The sequence below is a fragment of the Lynx rufus genome, unplaced genomic scaffold (assembly GCF_022079265.1).
Source record: "Lynx rufus isolate CCGP_SWC_20201006 ecotype Redwood Valley unplaced genomic scaffold, mLynRuf1.p SCAF_2, whole genome shotgun sequence".
Taxonomy (NCBI): Eukaryota; Metazoa; Chordata; class Mammalia; order Carnivora; family Felidae; genus Lynx; species Lynx rufus.
In genome coordinates, this window is record NW_025814834.1 from 117,003,550 (window position 1) to 117,025,411 (window position 21,862).

The 21,862-nt window shown below is 39.8% G+C and overlaps 1 protein-coding gene across 2 annotated transcripts in view; it reads left to right on the plus strand.

Moving 5' to 3' along the window:
• GOLPH3L (golgi phosphoprotein 3 like) overlaps positions 1-13,949 on the plus strand; it is a 38,644-nt gene extending 24,695 nt beyond the window's left edge. For both annotated transcript variants that reach the window (XM_047084864.1, XM_047084863.1), the window contains one exon: positions 11,560-13,949. In XM_047084864.1, coding sequence (XP_046940820.1) covers positions 11,560-11,987 — 428 coding nt within the window. In that variant the 3' untranslated portion in view covers positions 11,988-13,949. The remainder of the gene's footprint in view (positions 1-11,559) is intronic.
• The last annotated feature ends 7,913 nt before the right edge of the window (positions 13,950-21,862 follow it).

Sequence of the window (21,862 nt, forward strand, 5' to 3'; positions counted from 1 at the left end):
AGTGGAATACAGGAATTCAAGATGCTGGGTAAGAAATGTATGGCTCGGGGCGCCTGGGTGGCGCAGTCGGTTAAGCGTCCGACTTCAGCCAGGTCACGATCTTGCGGTCCGTGAGTTCGAGCCCCGCGTCAGGCTCTGGGCTGATGGCTCAGAGCCTGGAGCCTGTTTCCGATTCTGTGTCTCTCTCTCTCTGCCCCTCCCCCATTCATGCTCTGTCTCTCTCTGTCCCAAAAAATAAATAAACGTTGAAAAAAAAAAAAAAAAAAAAGAAATGTATGGCTCACTGTTTAACTGTATTTAAAGAAGGACAGAAAAGACATGGTTAATCAATACATAAAGTTTTCCAAAGCTCTATCTTACGTCCACCACCCCACCACATAAGCTCTTTAATAGTATTCTCCACAAGAAAAAACTTTAACATTTTTTTTAAATGTTTTTTTATTTCTGAGACAGAGAGAGACAGAGCATGAGTGGGGGAGGGGCAGAGAGAGAGGGAGACACAGAATCCGAAGCAGGCTCCAGGCTCTGAGCTGTCAACACAGAGCCCGACAAGGGGCTCGAACTCACAAACAATGAGATCATGACCTGAACCGAAGTTGGTCGCTCAACCGACTGAGCCACCCAGGCGCCCCAAACATTTTTATTGATTCATAATTCACACCATACAGTTGACCCATGGAAAGTACACAATTAAGTGGATTTCAGTATATGCACACAATTGAACAGCCACCATCACAGTCCTAATTTACAACATTTTCATCACCCCAAAAATAAACCCCATACTCATTAGCGATTTTTCCCAAGCCTCCTGCCCAGCTCCAAGCAACCGCTAATCTACATTCTGTCTCTATTGATTTACTTATTCTCAATATTTCATATAGAGGAAATGTACAACTTTTTTTTGACCGGATTAAGGTAATATTTAAAGTTCATCCAGGGGCGCCTGGGTGGCGCAGTCGGTTAAGCGTCCGACTTCAGCCAGGTCACGATCTCGCGGTCCGTGAGTTCGAGCCCCACGTCAGGCTCTGGGCTGATGGCTCAGAGCCTGGAGCCTGTTTCCGATTCTGTGTCTCCCTCTCTCTCTGCCCCTCCCCCGTTCATGCTCTGTCTCTCTCTGTCCCAAAAATAAATAAACGTTGAAAAAAAAATTTTTTTTAAAGTTCATCCATGTTTTATCATGTACCAATACTTTATTCTCTCCCTTTTTTTTTTAAGGGTAAATTCAAAAACTTTTATATAAGTAAGCAGATCTATGGCATAAAATTTTAGGAGAATCTTCCATGGGGCACTTTGAGGTCACAGCCAGTGTCACCTTCTGGAACAGTTTTTTTTTTTTATTGAAATTTTAATCGAGGTATCTGTACATTCACATGAAGTTGTAAGAAATAGTACAGAGAGATCCCTTATACACTCTACCCAGAATCCCTCAGTGATGACCAGTTACAAAACTGTAATATAATATGACCTCTAGGATATTGACATTGATACAATCTACCAATCTTACTAGAACTTCCCCAGGTTTACCTTGACTCCTTTTTGTTACCAAATAATACTTCACTGTATAGATGTACCACATTTATTTATCAGTTCATCAGTTGATAAACATTTGGATTATTTCCACTTTTTGACTATTATGAGTAATGCTGCTGTGAACATACCTGGACATGTTTTTGTGTGGATATGTTTTAGTTACTTTGGGGTATATAGTTAACATTTTTTACTGTGGTAGAATACATATAATATAATCTTTATTGTTTCAACCATTCATAAATGTATAATTCACTGACATCAAATACATTCACAGTGTTATGTAACCATCACCTCTGTCTATACCCAAAGCTTTCTCATCATCCCAAACATCCCTCTTTCTCCCTGTCCCCCCATGCCCTGGCAACCTCTTTTCTGCTTGTTGTCTTTATGAATTTGCCTACACCAGGTAACTCATATAAGTGGAATCATGCAATATTTGCCCTTCTGTTATCTGGCTTCTTTTACTAAGCATAATGTTTTCAATGTCCATTCATGTTGTAGCATGTATCAAAATCTCATTCCTTTTTCTGGCCAAATAATATTCCAGTGTATGGATATACCACATTTTGTTTGTTTATTTATTTTGAGAGAGAGTGTGCATGAGTATGAGCAGGGGAGGGACAGAGAGAGAAGGAGAGAGAGAATGTCAAACAGGTTCCACACTGACAGTGCAGAGCCCAACGCAGGGCTTGATCTCACAAACTCTGAGATCATGACCTAAGCCAAAATCTAGAGTTGAACGCTTAACCAACTGAGCCATGTGCATGCCCCACCACATTTTTTTTTATTCGTTTCATTTGTTGATGGACACTTGAGTTGTTTCCACCTTTTAGCTATTGTGGATAATGATGCTATGTACATTAATATACAAATATCTATTCAAGTCCCTGCTAGTCGTTCTTTTGCATATATATCTGAGAGTAGAATTGCTGGCTCATATGATAGTTCTGTTTTGAGAAACCACAAAACTGTTTTCTACACAGGCTGCACCCCTTCTCGCCAACCCTGCATAAGGGTTCCAGTTTCTCCATATTGTCATCAACACGTTCTATTTTTAGCTTTGTTGAGGGTTTTTTGTTTGTTTGTTTCTTAAAGTTTATTTTGAGAGAATGAGAGAGTGGAGGAGGGGCAGAGAGCGAGTGAGAGAGAATCCCAAGCAGGCTCTGTGCTGTCAGCGTGGAGCCTTATACAGGGCTCAGTCCCACAAACTGATATCATGACCTGAGCCAAAACCAAGAGCTGGACATTTAACTGACAGAGCCACCCAGGTCCCCCTGTTTTGTTTTGAATTATAACCATCCTAGTAGGCATGAAGTGGTATCTCATTATGGTTTTGATTTGCATTTCCCTAATGTCCAGTGATGAGCATCTTTTCATGGGCTTATGGGCCATCTGTATATCTTCTTTGGAAAAATGTCTATTCCAGTCTTTTGCCCGTTTCTTTAATTGAGTTCTGTTGTTGTTATTGTTGAGTTTTGGAAGTTCTTTGTATATTCCGGATATTAATCTCTTATCAGATATATCATTTACAAATATGTTCTCCCATTCTGTAGGTTGTTTTCTCAACTTTTTGATGGTAGTCCTTGATGCACAAAAGTTCTTGATTTTGATTAAATCGAATCAGTTTATCTATTTTTTCTTTTGTTCCTTCCACTTTTGGTTTTATATCCATGAAAAGACTGCCCTTTCCCCCATTGAATGGTCTTGGTAGCCTTGTTGAAAATAAGTTGATCATCAATCTGAGGATTTATTTCTGGACTCTCTGTTCTATTGCATTGATCTGTGCTTGTCCTTATGCCTATACCGTACTATTTAACTTACTATAGCTTTGTAGTAAGTTTTGAAGTTGGGAAGTATGAGTCCCACAACTTTATTGTTTTTCAAGATTGTTTTGGCTGTCTGGGTCTCATGAAATTCCATATGAATATGAGGATCAGCTTTTCCATTTTGGTGGGAAAGGCTTTTGGAATCTTGTTAGAGATTGTGTTGAACCTGTGGATCTCTTTGAGTGATACTGACATCTCAAAAATGTCAACTCTTCCTGTTCATTAAAATGAGATGTTTTTCCACTATTAATGTCATCTTTAATGTTTTTCAGCAATGTTATATAGTTTTCAGCATATAAATCTTTCACCTCCTTGGTTAGATTTATTCCTAAATATTTAATTCTTTTAGACACTATTATAAATGGAACTGCTTTCTTAATTTCCTTTTCAGATTGTTCATTACTGATATATAGAAACAACTGATATTTGTGTGTTTTTTTTTGTACCCTGCAACTTATCTGAATTAGTTTATTAGCTCTAGTAGCACTTTTGTGTACTCTTTGGAATTTTCTCTACAGTTGGCCCTTGAGCAACGTGCACAGGTCCACATCTTTGTTTCTTCTCTAACAGCTCTGGTTGCAGTAGGGAAAGCAGGCATCGTTATGTTGTTCATGACCTTTGAGGGAAAACTTTCAGTCTTTTACTATTAAATGTGATGTTAGCTGTGCATTTTTATACCCTTTAAGTATACCCTTTATTCTGGGGCACCTGGGTGGCTCAGTCGGTTGGGTGTCTGACTTTGGCTCAGGTCATGATCTAACGGTCTGTGAGTTCAAGCCCCACGTTGGGCTCTGCGCTGACAGCTCAGAGCCTGGAGCCTGCTTCCAATCCTGTCTCTCTCTCTCTCTCTCTCTCTCTCTCTCTCTCTCTCTGCCCTTCCCTCACTCACACTCTGTCTCTGTCTCAAAAATAAAGAAATAAAAACACTAAAAAAAAAAGTATACCCTTTAGGGGCACCTGGGTGGCCTCCGACTTCGGCTCAGGTCATGATCTCACAGTCTGTGAGTTCGAGCCCCGCGTTGGGCTCTGTGCTGACAGCTCAGAGCCTGGAGCCTGCTTTGGATTCTGTGTCTCCCTCCCTCTCTGACCTTCCCCTATTCATGCTCTGTCTCTGTCTCAAAAATAAATAAATATTTAAAAAAAATTTTTTTTAAAGTAAACCTTTTATTCTGTTGAGAAATTTTCCTTTTGTTCCTAGTTTTCTGGGAGTTTTAAATCATGAAGGTGTATTCATCTTTGTCAAATGTCTTTTCTGAGTCAAGTGAGATGACTGGCTTTTTTTTTTTTCTATTAATGTGATGTATTACATTGATTACTTGAGGCATAATTGACATACAACATTGTATTCGTTTCAGGTATAGAATACATTGATTCAGGATTAGTATATTGTGAAATGATCACAGTATGTTTACTTAACATCCATCACCATATATAGTTACACATCTTTTTTCTTGTGATGAAAACTTTTAAGATCTCTCCTAGCAACTTTCAAATATACAATACAGTGTTGTTAACTATAGTCACCATGCTGTTTATCACATCCCTAGGACGTATTTATTTTATAACTAGAAGTTTGTACCTTTTGACTACATTCACCCATTTTGCCCACCCCTGCCTCTGGCAACCACCAATCTGTTCGCTGTATCTATGAGCTTTTTTGTTTTGTTTTTGAGTTTTTTTTTTTTTAAGATTTTATTTTTAAATAATCTCTATACCCAACGTGAGGCTAGAACTTAAAACCCTGAGATAAGAGTCACACACTCTACCAACTGAGCCAGCCAGGCATCCCTTTTGGATTTTTGTGTTTTAGATTCCATATATATAAGTGAGATCATACAGTATTTGTCTTTCTCTGTCTCACTTATTTCACTTAACATAATGCCTTCAGATTCCATCCATGTTGTTGCAAATGGAAAGATTTCTTTTTATGGCTGAATACTATTCCATTGTATATATATATATACACATTTTCTTTAGTCATTCAACCATCGATGGACACTTAGGTTACTTCTATGTTTGGCTATTGTAAATGTTTCAGTGGACATCAGAGTGCATAAAGTTATTATTTTCATTTCCTTTGAATAAATACCCAGAAGTGAAATTGCTAGATCATATGATAGCTCTATTTTTAACTTTTTAGGAACCTCCATACTGTTTTCTATAATGGCTGCAACAATTTACATTCCCACCAACAGTCACAAAGGTTCTCTTTTCTCCATATCCTTTCCAACACTTGTTATTTCTTGTCTTTTTGATAATAGGCATTCTAACATGTGTGAGGTGATTTTCATTGTGATTTGATTTGCACCTGATGACTAGTGATATTGAGCAATTTTTCATGTACTCGTTGGCAATCTGTATGTCTTCTTTGGAAAAAGTCTATTCAGATCCTTTGCTCAGATTTTTTTTTTATATATATATAACATTCCTGGAATAGATTTTACTTGTTCATGATAAATAATCCTTTTAATATGCTATTGGATTCAATTTGCTAATATTTAATTAAGGATTTTGCATCTATATTCATAAGGGTTATTGGTCTGTAATGCGATTTAAAGTGAGTTTCTTGTAGATAGCATATAGTTGGATCATGTTTTTTAACCCATTCTGCCAATCTTTGTCTTATGACTGAATTGCTTAATCCATTTACACTTAAATTAATTATTCATGAGGAGACACTTCTACCATTTTGCTATTTGTTTGCTGTATGACCTATAGGTTTTTGTCCCTCATTTCCTGCATTACTGTCTTCTTTTGTGTTTAGGTGATTTTTTATAGTGAAACATTTGTATTCTCTCTCATTTTATGTAGATATCATCTTGGTTGCTACATGGGATTTAACATCCTAGAGTTAGAACAACCTAATCTGATTTTATACCAATTTCAATGACATAGAAAAACTCTGCCCATGGGGCGCCTGGGTGGCGCAGTCGGTTAAGCGTCCGACTTCAACCAGGTCACGATCTCGCGGTCTGTGAGTTCGAGCCCCGCGTCAGGCTCTGGGCTGATGGCTCGGAGCCTGGAGCCTGTTTCCGATTCTGTGTCTCCCTCTCTCTCTGCCCCTCCCCCGTTCATGCTCTGTCTCTCTCTGTCCCAAAAATAAATAAACGTTGAAAAAAAAAAATTTTTAATAAAAAAAAAAAAAAAAAAAAGAAAGAAAGAAAAACTCTGCCCTGATATAGCTCCATTCCACCCTCTTTCTGTTTTGATGTCACAGATTATTCCTTTATACGTAGTATGCCCAATAACATAGATTAATAATTATTTTTGATGTATTTATCTTTTAAAGCATATAGAAAATAAAAAGTAGTGTCACAAACCAATACTAGTTTTTATAGTTGTACATATATTTACTTTTACTGGAGATATTTATTTCTTCATACTGCTTCTAGTTACTGTCTAGCTTCCCTTCATTTCTTTCTTATTTTTTTATGTTTATTTATTTTTGAGACAGAGAGAGAGTGTGTAAGCAGGGGAGAGGTGGAAGGAGGAGGAGACACAGAATCTGAAGCAGGTTCCAGGCTCTGAGCTGTCAGCACAGAGCCCAAAGCAGGGCTCAAACCCAGGAGCCATGAGATCATGACCTGAGCCAAAGTCGGACACTTAACTGACTCAGCTACCCGGGTGCCCCTAGCTTCCCTTCATTTCAACTGGCAGGGCTCCTTTTTAGTATTTCTTGCGTGGCAAGGCTAGTGGTAACAAATCCCCTTGGTTTTTGTTTATCTGGGAAAGTCTTAATTTCTCCCTCATTTTTGAAGGACAGTTTTTCTGGATATAGAATTCTCATTTGACAGGTTTTACTTTTTTCTTTTCTTTTCTTTTCTTTTCTTTTCTTTTCTTTTCTTTTCTTTTCTTTTCTTTTCTTTTCTTTTCTTTTCTTTCAGCTCTTTGAATATATTGGCCCACTGCCTTCTGGCCTTCAAATTTTTTGATGAGAAATCTGTTATCTTACTGAGGATTCCTTGTATGTGATGACTCACTTCTCTCTTTCCTTTCTGCTTTTAGATTCTTTTTGTTTGGCTTTTAACAATTTGATCATAATGTGTCTCAGTATGGATGTTTTATCTGACATTGGGTTCATTATGCTTCTTGAATTTATAAATTCATGTCCTTCATCAAATTTGGAAAGTTTTCAAATAGTCAGAAAGTTTTCATAATTTTCTTTAGATAGTCTCTCTGCCCCTTTTCTGTCTCTCCTCCTCCTGGGACTCCCACAATGCATATATTTGACCATTTGATGGTGTACCAGAGGTCCCTTAGGCTCTGTTTACTTTTTCTCATTAAACATCCTTCTGTTCCCCAGACTATATAATTTCCATTTCCTATATTCAGGTTTGTTCATTCTTTTTCTGCCTGCTTAAATCTGCTTTTGAACCCATATACGTGGTGTTTTTCATTTCAGCCCTTGTATTTAAGCTCCAGACTTTCTTTTTGGTTCCTTTCAATAATTTTTATCTCTTCATTAATATTCTCATTTTGTTCATATATTGTTTCCCTATGTCCATATATTCTCTTAGCTCTTTGAGCATCTTCAAGACAATTGTTTTCAAGTCTTTGTCTAGTAAAGTTGATATCTGTGCTTTCTGAGGCACACATTATGTCCACTTCTTTCGTTTCTTTGAATGTATCATAGATACATACATAGATTCTAGTAGGGCACCAGGGTGGCTCAATTGGTTAAGTGTGATTTCTGCTTGGGTCATGATCTCATGTTCATGAGTTTAAACCCCGCATCAGGCTCTGCACTATGTGGAGCCTGCTTGGGATTCTCTCCCTCCCTCTTCCTCTGCCCCTCCCCTGCTCTTGCACACTCTCTCACAATAAATAAACTTAAAAAAAATAGACTCTAGTATAATTGTTGTCTAGGTGAAGAGATGGATTTCTGGCACTTCTTACTCTATCATCATCCCTGATGTCATACCTCAGTGATTAACATTTTAAAGAACCTTATCTCTATGTCCAGTTTGCCATTAGGGCCCACTTCAAATGTTTTTTGTCTCCCCACGGTCACCCCATACTAGATTTTAAACTTCTTAAGGACAGGAATGGGGCCAGTTTTTCAAAGTGGCTACACCATTTTACATTTCCACACCAGTGTATAAGTTTCTATTCTTCCACATTCTCATCAATACTTGTTATTCTCTGTCTTCTTTATTTTATCTATCCTAATGAGCATGTAGTGGTATATTGTGATTTTTATCGGGATTTTCCTAATACTAATGATGTTGACCATCTTCATGTATTTATGGTCATTTGTATATCTTCTTTGGAGAATTGTCTTTTCATATCTTTTGCCTATTTTTCAACTGGGTTTGCCTTTTTTGCCACTGAGTTGTACTTTTCAAATATATTCTAGATACAAATCGCATATCATATACAGGATTTGCAAAATTTTCTTCCATACAGGGGCACCTGCGTGGCTCAGTCAGTTGAGCATCCCACTTCAGCTCTGATCATGATCTCACGGTTCGTGGATTCGAGCCCCATATCCAGCTCCACACTGAGTATGGAGCCTGCTTGGGATTCTCTGCCTCCTTCTCTCTCTGCCCCTCTCCCACTTGCACACACATGCTTGCTTGCTCTCTCTCTCTCTCTCTCTCTCTCAAACTTAAAAAAATAAAAATCATTTGACCATAAATGTATGGGTTTATTTCTGGGTTCTTCTTTTGATCCCTAGGTCTATTTTATTTATTTATTTATTTATTTATTTATTTATTTATTTATTTATTTATTTAGAGAGAGAGAGAGAGAGAGAGAGAGAGAGAGAGGATGCGTGCGTGCACAGGCAGGGGAGGGACAGATAGACAGAGACAGAACCCAAAGTAGGCTCCAGGCTCTGAGCTGTCAGCACAGAGCCCAACACGGGGCTCAAACCCACCAACCATGAGATCATGACCTGAGCTGGATGCTTAAGTGACTGAGCCACCCAGGTGCCCCTCTCTATGTCTATTCTTATTCTCTCTCTCTCTCTCTCACTGTTTTGTTTTTTTAATATTTATTTATGAGAGAGAGAGAGAATAGGTAGGGGAGGGGCACCTAGAGGAGGACAGAGGATCCAAAGCAGGCTCTGCCCTGACAGCAGAGAACCTGATGCAGGGCTTGAAATCACAAAGCACAAGATCATGACCTGAGCCAAAGTCAGACGCTTAACCAACTGAGCCACCCAGGCAACCCCTATGCACTCTCTTGATTATTGTAGTGTTTGGTTTTTTAAGTTTATTTATTCATTTCAAGAGAGACAGAGAGTGAGCAGGGGAGAGGCAGAGAGAGAGAGGGAGAGAGAGAATCCCTAGCAAGCTCCACACCATCAGCAGGAAGGCCAATGTAGGGCTCGAACTCATGAAACGTGAGTTCAGGACCTGAGGTGAAACCAAGTGTCAGATACTTAACCGACTGAGCCACATAGGCTCCCTGATTATTGTAGTTTTGTAGTAGTTTTCAAATCAGGAAATGTGAGTCCTCCAACTTTATTGTTCCTTTTCAATATTTTTTTGGCCATGCTGGGTCTTTTGCATTTCCGTATGAATTATAGAATCAGCTTGTCAGTTTCGGCAATCAAGCAAAGTAGTGGTTTTTTTTCTTTTTCGTTTTTTTTTCTTTAAGTTTATTTGTTTAGAGAGGGAGAGAGAGAGAATCCCAAGCAGGCTTTGCACTGTCAGTGCGGAGCCCAACACAGGGCTCAAACTCATGAACCATGAGATCATGACCTGAGCTGAAATCAAGAGTTGAACATTTAACCGACAGAGCCACCCAGGTGCCCCTAAGGTAGGATTTTAATAGGAATTATATTGTATCTGCAGATCAATTTGGGGAATATTGCTATCTTAAAAATACTAAGTTTTCTGGGGTACCTGGGTGGCTCAGTTGGTTAAGTGTCCGACTTCAGCTCAGGTCATCATCTCACAGCCCATAAGTTCCAGCCCCGCATTGGGCTCTGTGCTGACAGCTCAGAGCCTGGATCCTGCTTTAGATTCCGTGTCTCCCTCTCTCTCTCTGCCCTCCCCCACTCGTGCTCTGTCTCTCTCTCAAAAATAAAATAAAAATTAAAAACAATAATAATAACATCAGGTTTTCTAATCCATGAACATGGATGCCTTTCCATTTATTTAGATATTTCTTTCAACAATATTTTGTAATTTCCAATGTGTAAGTCTTATACTACTTTTGTTAAATATAGTCCTATTTTGTTCTTTTTGATGCTATTATGAGTATAATTGTAAGAAAACAACTACAAAAATTGAGAAAAAATTTATTTTCAGATTGTTGCTAATGAATAGAAATTCAATTTGATTTTTTTTTTATTTACTTTTTTGGGGGGGCAGAGAGGGGGAGAGAGAGAGAGCATCTCATGAGGGGCAGAGGGAGAGAGAGAGAATCCCACAGGGGGCAGAGGGAGAGAGAGAGGAAGAGGGAAAGAATCCTGAAGCAAGGCTCCAACTCACGAACTGTGAGATCATGACTTGAGCTGGAGTCGGATACTGAACCGACTGAGCCACCCAGGCACCCCCTGCCATTTTTATTTCTTTAAGGTCAGTAGTGATGTTTCCTCTCTAATTCCTAATGTTAGTGATTTGACTCTTCTCTCTTTTTTCTTTGTCATTTTAGGTTTGTCAATTTGTTGATCTTTTCAATGAACCAACCTTTAATTTTAATGATTTCCTCTATTGTTTTCATTGTTTCTATTTATCTCCTCTCTAATCTCTATTATTTCCTTTCTTCTGCTTCCTTCATGTTTATTGTGTTCTACTTTGTCTAGTTTTTTAAAGTAGAAGTTAGGTTGTTGATTTATTTAATATCTTTTCTAGCATACCATTTGGGGTCATATCTTTCTCTCTTGGCACTGGTTTAAGCTACATCGCATAAGTTTTCATTCAACTCAGAGTTGAGTGTGATTTCTTTGACCCCATTGGTTATTTAGGAGTTTGTTGTTTAATTTCCACATATTTTTGAATTTCCCAAATTGTCTCCTGTATTTAATTTCTAGTTTAATTCTATTGTGGTTGGATAGCATACTTTGTATGTTTTCAGTCCTTTTATTAAGGCTGATTTTATGGCCTAGCAAATGGTCTATCCTGTAGAGTATGCCACGTGTACTTGAGAAGGGTATGTATTATGCTGTTAGGGTGGAATGTTCTGCAGATGTCTTGTTAGGTCTAGTTGGCTTAGCGTATTGTTCAAGTCTTCCATTTGTTTTTTCCCAAAGGTGAGACCTGGAACCCCTTCAAATTACAGTACCAACTGAGAAATGTGAGAGAACGAATTGCAAAGAACCTAGTAGAGAAGGGTATTCTAACCACAGAGAAGCAGAATTTCCTCCTATTTGACATGACTACTCATCCAGTGACCAATACAACAGAGAAACAGCGACTAGTGAAAAAACTTCAAGATAGTGTCCTAGAGCGGTGGGTGAATGACCCCCAGCGTATGGACAAACGAACACTAGCGCTCCTGGTGCTGGCCCACTCCTCTGACGTGCTAGAGAATGTCTTCTCCTCTCTGACAGATGACAGGTATGATGTGGCAATGAATCGAGCCAAGGACTTAGTAGAACTGGACCCTGAAGTGGAGGGGACAAAGCACAGTGCCACAGAGATGATCTGGGCTGTGCTGGCAGCCTTCAATAAATCCTAAAGCCAGTGGGTGGGTTTCTCCTTTTTCCCCTGCTGGCTCGTGACTGTCAGAGACACCACACGGAGTTTTGTGTGATGAGATGTTTTTCATCGTTTTTTGTTTGTATTTTTTTTTTCCTTCTCTTGAATCAGACTTATGATTTGGGGAGAGCCAACTTCAGGGCTTCTCCATAAACCTTGACCATTGTAAGCAGACTTTATTTCTCCCTAAATTTCCACTGCAGAGGTGAATAAACTAGGTGAATACACACACACACACACACACACACACACACACACACACACAATTATCACTTTCTCTCATTCCTGGTTTGCTTCCATCCAGTGTGCTTTTGGATAAACAGGAATATCTAAGTGGGATTTGGAGTTCTCCAGCCACAAAATGTGAATGAGATGTAGAGCAAACCATTAATTAAGATTTCTAAGGTTTGTTTTCTATCTCTTTTTTTTTTTTTAAGTGGACTCCACATCCAATATGGGACTTGAGCTCATTACCCTGAGACTAAGAGTTGTATGCTCTATCAACTGAGCCAGCCAGACGCCCTGTTTTCTATCTTAAATACACGTTTTCACAGTCTTTGTCTCTCAGACTCTACTAAGGATTGTAGTTATTGAAATAACTGTCTGGGCAGTAGAAACAAAACTAATTTTTGGAGCAGATGGTCTCTGGGATTATATGTCCCACTAATGATTTTTCAGCTTTCCTTTTCTAACCTAATGAGAATATTGCAAATTTGCTTACCTGGTTCTCACAGTCCTAGAATCAGAAATATGTTCTGTACTCTCTCTTAGCATTATCCTACTCCCTCGTTCATCAGGGCAAAAGTCTGAATGAAAAAAATGGGTCTCTCAGCCACGTCCTTCATATAATCAGCATTCCAATTTATAAGGGAGGGAGGTAGCATGAGAATTTCCACCCTTTAGCTCATGATTGTCCTGATTCCTCCAGATTAACTCTATATGTCTCTGCTCTGATCAAATTGAGGGAATTATAAATTTCAGTTGCCTAATAGCAGCATCCTGAGTCCAGACAGTGTATCTAAACTCCAGATCTTCTTGTTCCCTGTTTTTGGCTTCCTTCATAAATTGATAGATTCTGTCCATATTTAAGGGTTCTAGAAGTAGTTTTGTCTGTATTTAGTCCATAGATAACCTCCTAGTCATTAGTCTTGTTTCAATATAACCATCTTTCTAGCCAAATCTCTCAAAACTTTTCAGTTTTTTCAATTCAGTAGTGAGTGCTAAGAGAAGATTAAGAAAAATACTATTTTGATGGGCAATTTGGTATGAAATGCATGTTGACATAAAGTCTACTATTTGGGAATATAAAGAGGACAGGCACCAAGTTGTGCTAAGTTCAGGCATTTACTATGCAAATATTTTTTTAAGATTTGTTTATTTAATCTCTACACTCAACATGGAGATCTACACTCAGCTTTTGACCATTACAGAGAAGCAGGCTGTCAAAGGGCTCATACAGACAACCCAGACCTGATATCAACTCTTCCTGATCTGAAACGAATGAATGATTGTAACTTTCATCTCCTCCCCCAAACCTGCGTAGCCCCATGGAATTCCCCAAATCAACAATCATTGTTTTTGTTTTTCACTTTCAGGTATTGCTTATATGACTAGAGATACGAATTTTAGCATGAAATGAGTTCTAAACGTGCAGCTGAGTAGAGCTTCAGTTTGGCACTCTGAAAGTACAAAAGCAGTCCATGTGTTGTCTCTACGTGGCTTAGTTTTCCTTTCTGAACCAGGTTTTGTTCTGGAAAGTGTCAGCTTGATTGGGGGGTAGAAGTCGAGTTCTTTCTTGCAACACTGGGTCAGTGTTTATTTTTATGTTGTATCTCAATGAGAATGTCTTCAGTTTGAATCTGTATAGTATTCTCTGCAAAACACCTTTAATGCATAGGGTTTTCACATTTCTGTATAATAAATAATTATTGGTTTTCTGGTTTTACAACTTCAATTATTTTAACTAGAAATAAGAACTTTCCACACAAGGCCAGTAACACTCCCCCCTTTACACCAGGAGACCAGCCTGTTTCATCCTGTATAGAATATTAGAGATAGACAAATAGAATCGTAACGTATATAGGCAGGGCATACATCAAGGCTAACCTGAACACCAGCTAATGTTGTAGTCTGAATAGTGTCTCCATCTCAATCAAAATAATTTACCCAATTACACCATTTTTCATCAAGAAAAGGATTATGTTCTGCCCTGTTCATATCTACTTGCAAGTGACACTGAAACTTACCTAAGAGCTGAAAGTATAAAGTTGGAAACACAGGTAACCTACCTAACTGTAACAGAGTTAACAACATGTGAAAGTGTGGCATCTCTCCCAATCAGATGGGGGCACCCAAATGTAGGGCGACCCAATCAGGTGGAAGCCTGGGGCGCAAGCTGTGGAAGGATTCACCTGAGGCAGAAGAGCCAGGATAGAAGTTTCTTGAATATACCACTAGGGAGCAAAGTAGAGACTGTCTGCCAGGAGGCAGTGGGTGGGGGCTGTTTTTAAAGTGGGGGAGGTAAGGAGATATGGGGACCATGGAATTTTCCCTTGTTTTGGTACCTGTGCCTGGTTGTGAGTAGCCCATTGGTTAGTTAGGGCCTGTGGATATTTTGAGATGGGTCGCCTGATGGGCCTGTCTGTATTCAGTCAACTGGTCAGGCTGTGGACCCTTTGGCCTTGCTCAAGTTTCCATTGTTCAAGCCTGTTACCTAAAAGTGGCCTCTACAAAAAGAAAACTGTGCTTATAACAGGCTTATTGTTCTTCCCTTCTTTATAATGTCTACAGCACAAGGAACAATAAGAAATGTATATACTAGGATTGCTTATACTTCCTGTTCTTTTTATTTCAAACAAAACATTGTTCACATAAGTCATCCTTTATACAGTGTTTCTCAAAACATGGTGCCAAGAGCACTGCACTGAAATCACCTTGTGGGGTGGGGGTGGGGGGTACCTTACGAAAATGTAAGTTCCTAGTAAATCATTCTCTGGGGTTAGAGGCTTAGGAAGTTGCACTTTATACACAGTCTCCAGGGGCGACTGGGTGGCTCAGTTGGTTGGGCTTCCAACTTTGGCTCAGGTCACGATCTCGCAGTTCGTGAGTTCGAGCCCTGCGTTGGGCTCTGTGCTGGCAGCTCAGAGCCTGGAACCTGCTTCTGAATCTGTGTCTTCCTCTCTCTGCCCCTTTTCCATTCATGCTCTGTCTCTCTCAAAAAATGAATAAACATTAAAAAAATGAATAAACACAGTCTCCAAAAACTTGCATGTCAAAATTTGAGAACACTGCTTGATATTTTATTGCTTGTAATTCATTCATCCCAAAAATATTGAGTACTTACAAATTTGGCTCTTATAAGTGCCAAAACTGGCACTTGCTAGGTGCTGACAATAAAAAGTTGTGTAGGACACAATTTCGGCTCCCAAGAACTCACATTTAAGTGAGCAAATAAGGGGCACCTGGGTGGCTCACTTGGTTGAGCACCTGACTTTGGCTCAGGTCATGATCTCGCTGTCTGTGAGTTTGAGCCCCGCGTCGGGCTCTGTGCTGACACCTGTTTCAGATTCTGTGTCTCCCTCTCTCTCTGATCCTCCCCCACTCATGCTCTTGTCTGTCTGTCTCTGCAAAAATAAATAAACTTAAAAAAAAAAATTTAAAAAAATTCTGGCTAATGGGTTTTTTGTTTTTGTATAACACTTTAAATACTCTCTTATTGTATGTTTTCTGACATCAAATTTTAACAACTCTAAAAAGGATTCTAATTAAAAGATAAAAATTTTGTTCTTCCCCTTTTCCACAGTTCTTTTTTTTTTTTTAATTTTTTTTTTCAACGTTTATTTATTTTTGGGACAGAGAGAGACAGAGCATGAACGGGGGAGGGGCAGAGAGAGAGGGAGACACAAAATCGGAAACAGGCTCCAGGCTCTGAGCCATCAGCCCAGAGCCTGACGCGGGGCTCGAACTCACGGACCGCGAGATCGTGACCTGGCTGAAGTCGGATGCTTAACCGACTGCGCCACCCAGGCGCCCCGCCTTTTCCACAGTTCTTAAAAGAACTGTAGACATATATTCACTCATATGATACTTAAAAATGTTTTACTCTAAATAATAAAAAGATTGTTTTAATGCTGAAACAACTTAGGTAAAACTTATTTTTTTAATATTTTCCTATTATCTATTACATGTGTACATGAATCTCTGTTCCTGTGTCCCCAGTTCTTTCCAAGACTTTGGTCTGTCTGCCTTTTCTCCCCAGTGAGTTCCAATGGAAAGAGAACAGACATGGATGACTGTGTTTTAAGTGAGAAAGGGAGCTATCTCTCCCAGGAAGCAGTACAATTATCTCAGAATGCAAGTCAGACAAAGTGAGGGTCACTTCCTGGCAGAAATCTCCTATTTCTAGCAGTCCAACTCAATGCCATCAGTTTCCTTTATATTCCAAATTGTAAAAAAGTAGATTCAACTTTGGGGGGTGGGATCAAGTACTCCAAAAGAGCTCTTTAAACAGACATGTTCTGTGTAGTTTTTTCCCCCTGAATATCAATAGTCTGTCCACCACTTTGTTTTTCTCAACTTACTTGAACCTCCCTAAGTATAGAGCATATTTTATCTGAACTTACCTTAGAAACTCAGGAATCTAGGGACTTTTACCCCTTCAGAAGTGTTTCTTTTTTTTTCCTCTTTTTTTCTTTTCTTTTCTTTTCCTTTCTTTCCTTTTCTTTCTGTTTCCTTTCTTCCTTCCTTTCTTCCTTCCTTTTTCTTTCTTTCCTCCTTTCTTTCCTTCTTTCTCCTTCTTTCACCTTCTTTCTCCTTTCTTCTTTCCTTCCTTCTTTCTTTCCTTCCTTCCTTCTTTCCTTTCTTTCTCTCTTCCTTCCTCTCTCTTTTCCTTCCTTCCTTCCTTCCTTCCTTCCTTCCTTCCTTCCTTCCTTCCTTCCTTCCTTCCCTTTCTTTCCTTTCTCTCTGAGCAGGGGAGATCCAGCGAGGGAGAGAGAGAGAGAATCCCAAGCAGCCCCCACGCTGTCGGTGCAGAGCCTGATGTGGGGCTCACACTCACGAACTGTGAGATCATGATGCTTAAACCAGCTGAGCCACCCAGGTGCCCCTTCAGATTCTCTTTTGAGCCAGTTTAATACCTTATTAATTCCATCATTTGTGTAAGTTATGATTTTCCTCATAATTTTCTTTTTTTTAATTTTAGAGCGCATACAAGCGGGTGGGGGAGAGGGACAGAGGGAGAAAAAGATAATTTTTTTTTTTTTAAGTTTATCACTTTGAAAGAGCACAAGCAGGAGAGGGGCAGAGGAGGGAGGGGGAGAGATGCTTAACAGACTGAGCCTCCCAGGCGCCCCAACATGTTTTTCCTTTTTTGAAATTTATCTTTAACTGTATTATTTTGATCACTTAGCTCCTTTCCTCAGGCTACACTTCGGGCCAGTTCTAAGAGTATAAGTTTGTTAAGGAGGCAAGGAGATGATAGAGCTTGGTTAATTTCCTAATATTCTCAATTTGGCCCATCAGAGGGTGCTAAGAGACCCAGATATTTCTGCAGTCTCACGTTTTTTGTTTTTGTTTTTGTTTTTATGGCCATTCTTCTGTAGAAAGTAGCTTATGCATTGGCAAGTTGTACAGTGTTATTCCCAGATATCCCATCCCATACTGTAAATATATTTAGGTCCTGACCTGAAACAGACATAAGCAAGAAAAAAACCCCAAAAGGTAAGAAGTTCAGGTCTTCTTCTCTCCTTACTTTCTTCCCTCCAATTGCCTCTTCTTGGATTTGCTTCTCTGTAAATGGCACTTCACTCAGGAACCTGGGATTCATCCTTGGTTCTCTCATCTTTATTCCCCACCTCCGGTGTCATTTGTCTCTTCGGCTCCTTCATTTACATGGCTTCTGCCTTTGATCAGGCCTCAAGTCTCACCTGGCCTACCACAAGCAGATGTCCAGCTGGTCTCGCCTTTCCTCCAGTCCACTCTCCACTCAGCTACTCCAGTTAAGTCTTTACAAATCCTGTCTAACAGTACAATTTTCCTGCTTGAAATCAGGTTCCCCTGTGTCCTCATGAAACCCCAACACTTGACTATGACTTACGAGTCTCCTCAGGACCCTGGCAACCTGAACAGCTTCATGGTTTGCTGCTTCCACACAGGTTCCTAGATTAGCCTTATTTATAGACTGTCCTTAGGGAGATTTTCAAAAATACAGATTGGGCTAGCAGGCTCTCTCTCCCCCTAGGAAATTGTTACCCTTGCTATAGTTTCCCTCTCCCTCTTCCATTGTCTTCAGTTACCCTCTAACCTTTTATAAGATAAGGTTGTCCTCTAAATTGTCTTCCTTTCCTCCCCCACCCTCTGCCAATCTCCAACCTTCCTATTCATCCTTAGGGTCTGGGTTCAGGTTCCGCCTTGTCTGAAACATTCCTTGCCCAGCTCAGCTAGAAATGATCTTTTAAACACTTATGAGTACAACCCATTTGGTGTCATACATACTTACCTAATACTGTAGTTTTTCTACACAATGTAAGGCACACAATGTGGTGACTTATGTGTTTAAATATATACGTTGGAGACGTATAGCTCATTCCCACCTATGACTATGGGTCACAGTCACCCTGTCCTAACCCCCTTCCCTATCATTATGCTCTGAGACTTCAACATTTGTGACTTCACGTGTGCTTGATTACATCAAAGTCAGTGACTTTATATCCCTGCATATCTACCATCAATTACAATTATAGGCTGGAGCTTGTCGTAACCTGCAATTTCTCCACCTTCCTAGATACACCCTCAAATTCCCCTCACTATGACCTCCTACTCTTCTGCCTCTTAGCATCCCCACCAAATCTGAGCTTCCTCTGTGTCATGCCCAGTTCTCCATCGCCTTTCTATTCCGTCCTTCCTAGAGAGCCTCGATGCTATGGTCAGGTATTTCAACAAACTGGCAAACCAATATGGACTTCCTCATTGTCTTCCCTCCACTGTTCCTTCTTTACCAGTCCTTTGTCCTTATTAACAGGCTGGCTGTTTTCTCCATATCAAGACAGCCAGGAGTTATTGACCAAAGTCACAAAGCCATGGTGATTAAGACTACTACAAATCCATACCTATCTAATCTTAGATCTTTTCGGAATCATTGCTATTTTCTATAGTGCTGTTTCTACCCCCACCTTTCCTAGATTCTCTATCCCACCCTGCCATCCTTTTTATTCTCAAAAGATTGACTGCAGAAAAGCAAGGACATTCAACGTGACTTCCTTAAATGTTTAACTACTTCAAAATCTCTCTGTACAATTTCCCCTTCAACACATCTGTTTCTCTCCCTCTTGATCTAATGATCTCCCCTGAGACTTTAATTCTTTATCTTCTCTTTAAAATGGATAATTACAGCAGAACCTGGGTGGCTCAGTTCATTAAGTGTCTGACTTCGGCTCAGGTCACAGTCTCACAGTTCAAGCCCTGCATCAGGCTCTACCCTGGCAGTGCAGAGCCTGCTTCGGATTCACTCTCTCTCTCTGCCCCTCCCCCACTGTGTGTCTCTCTCTCAAAAATAAATAAATTGAAACAAAACGAATTACCTTTTTAGTTTCTCTCAATTAGCCTCTTGCCCTTTTCTGAAAACATGCTTGAATCGTGTCTGTTTTCCCAAAAAGAAAACAGAGTTCTGCCTCCTTTTCATTATTCTAATTCCTTCCTCTGCTTTACTGTTGAATATTGCTATCACTTCTTCACTCTTTAACTGCATGCAATTTTGTCCCCTCCATCTTCAACTTCTGTCACTTTTTTCCTGGTTCTTCTCCTTACCCCTCTGATCATTTGTGTCTGTGTCCCTTGCCAACTTTTATCCAGTTTTCCATCTTGGGACTCTTTTTCATTCTCCTTAGGTGATCTCATCTACTTCCACAACTTTACTTACATTTACATGAAGAAGTCCAAGTTTTGCTCATAGTGACCTTCTACTTTTCTCCCAAACTCTAGGTATACATTTCCTAGACCTCTAAAATGGTAGCTATGTTGGAGATCTCGGGTCATTTATCCAAAGGCTTCATTGCCTGGATAACTCCACCAAATGGCCCATTTGTCTTAAGAAGTCAATGTTCTCAAAGCTGAACTCCTCATTTTCTGTTTCCAATTCCATTCTCATATTGACTTCTCTTCTTGAATTATTTCTGCAAATATTACCCTGAAGCACATGGCTGCCTCATTCCCTGTATTCACTCAGCTGTGAATCTCATAGACACAGACTTTCTCAATTAGGTTCACAGTTTTCTATAAACTACATTTCTAGCTTAAATCCCAATTCTCTTCCACCTAGAGTATTGTAGTGCACTCCTGGCTAGACTGCCACTTCTAGGGTCTTTCTGCATGGAATTCTGAATTATTTTTATTCATTATCTCCAAATGAATCTTCCTAAAGGGGAAGTTCTGATCTGTCCACTCTCTGGCCTAAAAACCTTAAATGTCTCTCTCATAGATTACTAAATTATTCACAAGTGCCTTATCCTGGCATTCAAAGCCCTCCATGTTCTGCACTCGATTCTATTTTTCTAGCCTTTGTGTTGCACCTATCACCTAGAATACCCTTCCTTCCTTCACCTTTACCCAGAAAACTGCTGAGTTCTTTAAAACTTATCTCAGGGAGACCTGGCTAATTCAGTCACAAGCTGGTTGATGAGTTTGAGTCTCACGTTGAATGTAGAGTTTTCTTGAATAAAAAACAAAACAAAAAAAACCTTATTTCAAGTGCCACCCCCCACCCCATGAAGTCTTTTTTTTTCTTGGTCACAGGTGGTAGGGAATCTAAACTGAATATGACTCTTCCTACGAACCCCTATAACACTTTATTAACACTTTTATTTCAATGCTTACCAGATTTTGCCTGGTATAATTGCATATTACAGTGCTTCTCAGACTTTTCCAGAAGTACACCTAATTATACAAAAAAATGAACAGATAGCCCCAAGGCTGTCACAAGAAGCTGCCTGGAAAATTAAACTTTAGTATGAATTTTGCAGTGTTATTAGTATTAAACTAATGTTTGTTTTTAATATAAAAATGTGGACTGACACTCCAGGAGGATGTGTCTACTTAATCTGAGGGTACACCTGGCACACTGTGAAACCCCTCCCCACATGTCCATTAAGCTAAGAGCAGAGACTGTCTTATTCTATACGTACCGCCGTAAAACTAATATATTACCATCTACACACTGACGCTCAAGAAATACTGTTGAACTGTGACTCAGGATACGTTAACTGGTGTTAACTGTATTTACTGTTTACCATGTACCTAGAACTGTGCTCTCCGTTTCAAGGAACTTAGTCTCCATGGGCTGACCCTGAACAAGTAAAAAACTGTACAGAAGTGTTAAATCATGGAACGTAAAGCCTTCTGTGCAAGACAACTTGGTTTGGGGTCCCAGTCTCTCCGCTCCAAACACCAAGTACATACATGGCAACAGTGTTGAGTACCAATTTAAGGTATACTCTGACTTCCAAATTATTTTCTGAAGATTGAGAGTTTTCTGCTAACACTGCACAAAGCTTAATCCTCTTTATCTGAAAATGAAAGGTTCCCATCTTTTCGCTCTCCAGTTTGAAGCTCAGCAAAGCCTTGTGGGTGCCGGGCCGTAGACAGAAAGAAGTCTCGTCCCACCAAAGGAGCAAAAATGCCAAAGCTAGCTGCGCCGCCCGCTAACAACCCCACGGGCTCCCAATTGGTCCTCGGAGCTCACTCTCGGTCCACATTGGTGTTCCGGCTTGCCTGTCGCCTTCAAAGAACCCACCTCTAGCCAGCGACTATTGGCAGATCGTTACGTCATTGCCCTATCTACCTCACTCCCATTGGCTCCCATAG